Genomic DNA, 9,420 nt, shown 5'->3' on the forward strand with positions numbered 1-9,420 from the left:
CACAGCCAGCTCTCAAGCCAATTTATGTATTTATTAAATTTAGTTTTGCTGTTGATTAAAGCAATCAAAAGTCAATTTTAACTCACTGTAGACATAACAAGTTTTCAAGCATCCAGCTTTAATGTGGACTCTGGTTTCTGGTCACTTGATGAATCTAAATCCAATATTCTCTCTCATTCAGCTGTGGTTTTAGTCTCTACCAACTCCTGAGGGAAATATCTGTCTTTGTAGCTGCTAAATGCTTCATCACCTCCATCAGCAAAGATCTACTGTAGAAATTTAGAAACCAGCTGTCTGCTGGGATGGAAAATGATAAGAGAGCAATGAAAGTGAAACTGATGAGTGTAACTCTCTGCAGCTTCTTCAATACAGAGATTCCTTACACATTACTTTCACACTGTAATGTTCCTGACATACATATAGAAAGATAGATAACACTTAAGTTGATATTGGGATGACATCAACATTTTGTCTCGTTCTCACTCTTTCACAATCTCTTTAAGTCTTGTTCGAAGAGTTAAAGACTTGGTTTAAGTTGGAATCAGGGTGGGGGTTATGGTAGGAATAGTGATGGTTAAAGTTAGGATTGTCGAGTAGAGAAAGCATTATGTCAATGAATGTCCTCATTTAAAAAAGGCGTGTGTGTGTGTGTGTGTGTGGTGTGTGTGTGTGTGGTGGTGTGTGTGTGTGTGTGTGTGTGTGTGTGTGTGTGTGTGTGTGTTAGTCACTAATTGGACTGAATTTCACAGAGCAACAAAAGATCAGGCTCGAAAATTCCAGCTCTGGTTTGTACAGGCTCTGCTTTGTTGTCCCTTCGCCTCTGTTTGTTCTCTTCTAATGCTGTGTTAACAGTTATCAGTCTCCCCCTCTCTGTGTGTCTCTGTGTCCCTTTTTTCAGTCTCTCTCTCACTTTCTGTCCTTTTTTGTGCAGCCTTTCAAAGGCTTTTTGCCCCAAATGAAGCACAGTTACCCCAACTGCTCAGAGATAGGCAAACCCCAGAGGCCAGAACTAGTGAGGGGCTTTTCACTTTAACTTACAAACTCTCTCACTCTGTCTCACGCATATACAAACACACACACACACACACACTGAGAGAGTCGACTGGACAACCAGAATGAATCCCAGGTCTTCAGTGGAGTGGACCAGTGTCCCGGTGTCCATCGATGGGAAACTCGCTGTGTCCTTCGGTGCTGAACCTGGACCTCAGATTGCGGTCGGATTTCTCTGCTGATCTTGAGGCCGGGTAGAACTTGGAGATAGGATAATGATTGAACAACAAAGCAGCGAGGACAGCAGCAGTGCTGGTGGTGCTGATGTGGGCATACTGAGCACAGAGGAGCTCGACTGCAAGATCTGCTACTGTGCCTACAACCTGGGGAGTCGAAGGCCAAAGGTGCTTGAGTGCTGCCACCGCCTGTGTGCCAAATGTCTTACTAAAATCATGGACCTGGGTGAGTCACCTCCTAACGCTGTAGTGTGCCCGTTCTGCCGCTATGTCACTAGACTCTCAGGGGAAACGGTGAGCAACCTGCCAGATGACTGCAAACTTGTGACGGTGCTGGCCATCCAAAGCAGGAACCAGAAGAACCTTCACTTCTACCATGAGGCTAACACAGAGCTTCTCCTCAGCCCCAGGCACCTGAGCTCGTTGATGGGTAGCAACCCCCCTTCCTCCTCCTCCTCCTCCTCTTCCTCCTCCACCACCTACTCCTCCATCCGTGGCTCTCCTAACTTCCTTGTCATCACCATCATGGAGCCCCCACCAGCATCTGCCTCAAACCAGGACCTCCAACTCCATCACCAGCCACATGGCTCTCACACATCAAACCTGGACTACCGCTCCTCCAGTCTGGACTCCATGGCGTCCATCACGCATAGGTGGACTGTGTGGAACTGTGCAGCCCTCCTGTGCCAGACCTCGGCCCCGGGCGCTTGTGTGGGTGCTGGGGCTGCTGTACTTCAGCTCCCTGCCTATGGGGTTTACCTGCTGATCATGCAGAGGACAACACTCGGGGTGCTGCTAGTGAGCCTGGTGCCTGCCAGCCTCGTCATGATCATGGTCTACGGGTTCTGCCAGTGTATCTGCCATGAACTGTGGGACTGCATGCCACCATAATGAGAAGAATGGGCAATGATTTGCTTTGTATAACTTGACGATAGATCTCCATTCGCAGTTGGCGAATGTAGATGTTACTGTGTAACTGAGCACTGGCATAAAAAGGCTCATTTTCTTTATTGAAAAATAGCAAGAACATTATGTACTTCACCAATACTCACAGACATTTTGAGCCTTTTGGTAATTATCCATGTTAATTTGTGCATTTTTTCTTAGTTCCATAGTAAATTAATTACCCTATCAAGCTCTAATATAGTTAAAACTAATGCTAATTCTGTAGGACTGTGCTAAATATTATGCAAAGTACTGTTGTAGTGAGAAACCTTAATTAATAGAAGATAATATTAGTGTCTCTAATTTGTGAACAGTGGTTCTCAATTGTTGTGGATCATGTCTCAGCCATAAATGAGAAATCAAATGTGAACATTATCATATGAATCCTGAGAGGCCTTGATATCACCTTGAACAGCAGGGTGTTGTGAAATGTGAAAAACCCTTAATATGCAACAAAATATACAGTAGTTTGATTTGATCCATAAATAAATTGGTTAAAATAACTACACTGAGTATTCAAGAGTGGAAATCAATCAAATGATCATTATCTCATTATGTCACATCATAGTACTGTTACATGTGCGTATATTGTATGACAGCCCTTACCACACAGGTCCATCAGACAATCACCCTGCTAAGTAAATGGGCTCCAAAGAGGAGGATAAAACATTTTGCAGGAGCTGTTCAGGAGCTTGTAGACAGAGGAAACTCTAAAGACAATCTGTTGATGAGTGAGTGTGACTGACGAGTATATATGGGCCTATTGAGAACTGATTGCAGCGTAACAGGAATTTGAATAAATTCAGAATCTGGTATCTGTACTGTTTAAAACCTCCATAACCATCAAGCAAGTTACTGATTAGTCAGTTTAAATAATCAGGGCCCTCTGATCTGCATCACTTCAGATGTTTGAAGGAGAACACTTGACTTGACGTGACTTGAAGAGTTACGGGGATGTACTGTATCGTATAGAGAGTCTAAAAGTTGATCTGGAAGATGATTCACTGCAGCAAAGGAAACTCATTTGAGGACAATGATGTACACAATTTTGGACAGAGGAGACAGGTGGTATGGGAGAGGTGTAAGAGAAGCCATCTGTCCGTGTGGCAAATCCCTTCACCTTTTTCACAGTTTCAATTGTGAATTGTTCAAATGTGAAGGTGACACTGATTGTAAAAGATCAGATACAAGTTGAGGCAGATGGAGGTAGGAAGTGTGTCTCGTGTTCTCTGTGGTTCCATACAATTTTTTATAGGGACGAAATTATAGACGTGGTTTCCAAGCTATCAAAGCATGTTCATTTAATCCATCTGCTTATCCTGTATGACTGCACATAGCACAGTTATAGTCTTTGAACCAATGCACAAAAGTAATTTGTATTTATAAGCACAAACTAATTAAAGCTAATCTAAAACGTCATCTTTTTAAATTGATTTTGAATGAAGGGGATGACAACACATTATTTTTAATGAGTTTGAGATCTCATGCTGTATTTTTCTTAGTTTTATGATGTGATCATTAAATTATGTTTGGTTTTGTTTTCATGACTGTATATTGTTCAGTCTTCTTTGTCCATAGTTATTTGTTACCTGTGTGTTTATGAGAACAAGATTTCTCCTTGTTTTTAATAACAACAGTTATCAATAACAGTAAACGCTCTTTTCTATATCAACATGTCTACAGGATCATTAATTTAGAACGAATGGGCCTCAAAGTCATCACTCAGATCGGTTCTGTTCTTGTTTAAAGCTCAGCAGTGGAAATTTGAAACTGCCTTCAGGACTATTTGTATAGTGTAGAAGTAAAAGACGCTGTCTGATGTCCTGAAACTGGCATGTTACTCAGTTCTCACTCTCTGTCTGAACCACCAGAGGGTGCTGGAGGACTCCTCCCTTTACCTCCACTGCACTCAAAGTTTTTTTGTATTCCCATTAAGTATGTTCAGTTTATCAGTGTTTATGTAAAATAAGTGGAAAAGTGTATTTATTAATCTCTGTCCATGTACGTGTCTGTCAATTAAAAGAGTGATAAGTGCAGATATGAAGCAGACAGCCTGTTACTGTCCGCTCTTCTTCTTCAAATCAAGCTGTTGTAGTGGCGAATTTAAAACTTGCATAGGATGGCAAAGGGGTTTGTCAGGGTGGCCCACGGCATGGGTGTGAAGGACTTCATGCTAGTGAATGTCACAGTGCATGTTTGTCAAAATACCATCACAGTTAATCTTTTATATAATTTTTTATAAAATGCATTTTACCATGTCGATCCAGTTGAGGTTAGCAAGCTTGTTACAGCTTTAGGAACTGAATCATTGAGGTGGGACTGTTTGATCTGCTTTAGTGTCCATTCAAATACAATCCTGGAACAAGTTGTTTACTCCAGTGAAAGTCTATTATTGTAAAAATATTCATTTAAGAGTACTGCATTAGAAATCTTAATCAAGTTGGTATTAGCAGAGTAAAGTGCTTAATTATCCTTTATGCCATGCACTATTATATATGACACCATTAGATTGTTGATACATATTCACCAATGTGCAATCATTATTGTGCAGTTGCAGCTGTTTAAGCTCTTTTTAATTATTTTTTAAAATGGGTATAAAGTGATTTTTACAGTTTTGCAGTTGTTTCCAAACTAGGAGTTGGACCACTCAGTGACAGTTGATTTTCTCCAAAAGGTCTCCCCAGTTCAGTTCCCGGGTTTTATTATGTGGAGTCATTAAGTCGTTTGAGGGTCACTTTGACTCATGAGATCCTAACAACACACATGTTAGTCAGGTGGGGCCACAGTCCACATGTGACCTTAATGACCCTCGAAGTGTGAATGACTTAACATCTGAGCCATTTAGAACTAGAGAAGACTTTCAGATAAAACATAAAACATCCTCAAAAAATATCAAGAACTTCAAGTTGCAAAGCAGGTCAAGTTGCACCTTTGGGAAAACCAAATACACGACTGTCAAATAAATTTAGCTGAGTAAAAAGTTTTATTTCCAAAAGCACTTACGTAGATGTTTTATTTTCCACTGTGTCTTTGTCAGTGATATATTTATTATTACATTTATTCACTGTATTTGTTCTGTCGCTGTCATGATGCTGTTAAACTCCACCCAACAAGTCGTCCAAACAGTGTATTAAATAAACACTTCGGATCTGTTCCCAGTACATTGTGTCCCCACTCTGCTTCTGCAACACACGTCTCGTTGATGATAACAGTCCCGGCCTTCTACCATCTGTGTTTTCCAGGGGACTGTGAATCTGAATCTGAGCAAGTGCTTCCCTAAAGGGAGCGTAACGTTATTTCAGATTCCTTTTTAGTGATGCAATGAACATTCCCACATGTTGGTGTGAGGAACAGTCATAGACTGTGGGAGCTAGACTGAAAAAAATAAATAAAATAAAAGCACCCTTTAGGCTGTAGGCTACGTCAGGACTCTGATCTGAGCTGTTGGAAAGAAAAACAATAAGAAAAAATGATGTTTTAAAAAACTGGAAACAAATAATGTATTACTGTGAGTCATGTGTTTCATGTACAGCTTATGTTAACACATATTATGGTTTACAGTCATTTCACTACGAAATAGCAACAGAAAGATTCTGTAGGATCTAGTCAATGTTCTCAGGAGACCTGAAGAGATCTTATGTGGTTATAAGTGATGATGATTCAGTTTTAGTTTTAGTTTCAAGTTAACTGACCTTATGTTGAAACAATCACCTCAACTAACAACTTAGTTCAACTTCACTTTGTTGGGAATAGGAGTTTTGGTTTTATACTGAAGTCCTTTGAATCATGATATCTTTCATGCTTACTTTGTGATATTAAATGACACAATCTCACTTTAACCTTAACCAAGTCCTGTAACTACCAAACAGAACCAGAAAACCATTAACCCTGCATAAACTGCTTCAGGTGAATATTTACCAATTGCATGGTGACACTGGACATTGTGTAGATATGTTTAGTGTGAACATCAAAACATATGAATATGTTTGTCTCACATATTTGCTGATGCACACTAATATTTGAATGTAATCTAGTGGTTGTCTACCTTTCTGAATGTGCTAGATAAGTCCTCACGCAGGTGCTATTCAAGATTCAATTAACGTTATTAATACCAGGGATCTGTGTTCTCAACACAGACAGAAAGAAAAGGAACCACACCAACAAAAATACACAATAGCATCAATACAGAGAACTCAGTGTATATATAGAACATGTCAGATGAATGAAACAGAGGGGGGCCACAGGTAGAAAGGATCTCCTGTGGTTCTCTGTGGAGCACTTAATGTTGATCAGTCTCTGGCTGAAAATGCTCCTCTGTCCAGTGAACACACTGTGCAGTGGGTGGGAGGGATTGTCCAGGATGTAGAGGAGTTTGGACAGCATCCTCCTCTCAGCTAAAACAAGTAGAGGGTCCAGCTCCAACCCAAAAACTGCAGCATGGTGCTACAGTCGTTGAAGGACCCGAGCCTCCTCAGAAAGAACTTAGTCCAGTCCAGTTTGTTGTACAAGTGCACTCCCAGGTATTTGTCTTAGATATGATCATCACCTCTTCCCCCTGTATAGAGAGAGGAGTAAGAGGACTCCCAGATTTCCAACAAGAAGCTGGTGAAGTCCATCCAGAAGTCCATCACCAGCTCCTTTGTTTTACTGATGTTGAGATAAGAATGGTTTTGTCCACACCAGTCAACAAAACTGTCCACCACTGTCTGGTACATCTCCACCCTGGATACATCCTACAACTGCAGAGTCATCAGAGAACTTCTGAAGATGACAGGACTCTTAGTTGTACTAAGAGTCCTTAGTTGGACTCTTAGTTGTACTAAGAGTCCTTAGGGTGAAGAGGAATGGAGACAGAACTGTCCCCTGTGGACGACCTGTGCCACAGACCACAGTGTCAAACACCCAGTTTTGCAGGCGGACGTATTGTGGGCAGTTTGTGAGGTAGTCCATGATCCAGGAAATCAGGGGAGTGACAACCTTCATTTTTTTTTTCATTTCTCCCCCAGCAGTGCAGGCCAGATGGTGCTGAATGCACCTGAGAAATCAAAAAACATGATCCTCACTTCGCCCCCAGGCTTGTGCTAATCATATCAAATCTTGACCTCTGCAATACCCTACAATCAGGAAGTAACACGATCTAAATGCATCATGTGATTTCAATTGGTTGCCTACATCAAATTTACGGCTCTCAAACTTGCCTACAGAGTCCTCACCTCAACAGCACCCTACCACTTGAACATCCTCACCCAGGTCCCCTTCATCCGCTGCGCTCTGCCAATGAATGGCATTTGGTGAGCCCTTCACCACACACGTCATGATACCAGGAAAAGATCGGTGGTGCCAGTATTCCAAAAACTTCAGTATCACTTTAAATAAAAGCACCTGCAAAATGACAGTACTGTAATGCAATGAAATATAATTTTATGTGTGGTTTATTGTTTGTGCACTGTATCTGATTAGTTCCTAAACAAGATCCTCACAAATTTTACACTTCAAAGTAGATTTATTTGTGTTGAAGACTTTTTCATATGTGACAAAAATGTTGTATTAAGCATCAAGAGTCTCCGGAGGGAGCTGTGTGAAGTCCTCAAGTGTGACTTGTGTCAGTGATAGGTCAAAATATCTGGCAGGATGCAGTAGGACTATAGTATATATAAGTATATTACTCCAATGTCTGCACTTGCAAGTTCCACTGTTGCATTGTGGACAATGTGGCACCAGGTATTTATAGAATAGTGTAGTGTTGCATAGATATTAGTTGTTGTATCAATTCCAGTGTTAAACCTGTTGTTTTAAAGGCATCAGGATAGATACACAATTCATACAGCGTGGGAGAACACAGGAGGTCAACATGGTCACACAGCTCCACTTTGCCCTGTGGCCCTCACCAAGTTAATTTAGCTCTGTAAACTGGAAGAGTAAACAGATAGGAGGTTTATCACAGAGAACATCAGGTCTTCTTCCAACACTGCCAAAGTTACATTATCTCTCACACAAATTACGTCACAGTGAACAACTTTCAGCAGAACCTCTCCTGTATCATTGCATATTACTATGAGTATAAGAATATTGTTTCTGTAGACCAAATTATCAAAACACACATTTCACAAAACAAAGCAAAAGATCTTAAAACGTTATATATAAATCAGATCAAGCTTTGCTGCTGCTGTAGATGATGGTCACGGTGATGAAACAAATGTTATATTATTTACACATATTATCTAGGAATTCAAAGATGACACTGGAATTGAGAAAGACACTAATCAAATGCATCAACAAAGCCAATCAATGGCAAATATGTACAACTAAAAAGAGATGAAAATGGAAATTATTGTATTTACCTTGCAAATGTTTAACTTATAACTTACTGTTAAGGTAACAGAGGGAAAGCAATCAGACACGACAGCTCGTGGGACTGACCTTACCGAAGATTATGGACATTTTGTGTTGATGGATGGACACAAAACAGATGGATGACATGCAAATCTTTTCATCTAAAGATGTTCTAAAAGTTGTATCTCATATTTACACACATACATAAAAACTTAAAGCAATATGCAATAGATCACATAAAGCATTAAAAAGTGTATCATTATTTTTCAATGTTGGTTTGAAATAGGTGTGACAGACATTAAATATAGAATTAGATGTGATTCAAAATTCAATTGCACAATTTGAAAACATTTAAAAATTTAGAAGACGTACTAGTATACAAGACAAACTAGTAAAATAATCCTAAAGTCAGTATAAGCAATACAAGGAAGAGAGAAAAACACTGTTATAAGTTGCCATGTGTAAAAACAGGAATGGGAACTACTATAGTACATTACAACATTTATACACAGTATTGGGTGTGCATAGGAGCATATACTGAATATTTTATTTATAAATATATGTATATATTTGAGCATTTACATTTTATGTTACTCCTTAGTTCAAAACATCAGGGAAGGGTCAGTCATTCAGGTGCAGTTAAAATGGAAGCAGAATTATACTTAACTTGCTAAACTTAACTAGTGTGACTCCCTTTTTGCAGCAATAACTTCAACTGAACATTTTTGGTAACTGTTTATCAGCCATGCACACCAGCAATAAATAAATGAACATTTTTTTATCAGAAAGAGTTGTTCACTGTGTGTGCTACATGTTAATTGCCATTTTAAGATGGAGCCTTGGCACATTAGGTTTAACAAAAACATCCACTGAACCTGTTTTTTTTTAATTTTTTATTATTAATAAAGAGAAAGAA

At 39.7% G+C, this 9,420-nt stretch overlaps 1 protein-coding gene across 1 annotated transcript; it reads left to right on the forward strand.

Moving 5' to 3' along the window:
- The first annotated feature begins 1,265 nt into the window (after positions 1–1,265).
- On the forward strand, positions 1,266–2,117 carry LOC113172082 (E3 ubiquitin-protein ligase RNF182-like). The gene is given in 3 exon segments (XM_026374901.1): positions 1,266–1,925; positions 1,927–1,978; positions 1,981–2,117. Coding segments are annotated over 3 exon segments (849 nt in total).
- Positions 2,118–9,420: the final 7,303 nt, after the last annotated feature.

The sequence above is a fragment of the Anabas testudineus genome, chromosome 17 (assembly GCF_900324465.2).
Source record: "Anabas testudineus chromosome 17, fAnaTes1.2, whole genome shotgun sequence".
Taxonomy (NCBI): domain Eukaryota; kingdom Metazoa; phylum Chordata; class Actinopteri; order Anabantiformes; family Anabantidae; genus Anabas; species Anabas testudineus.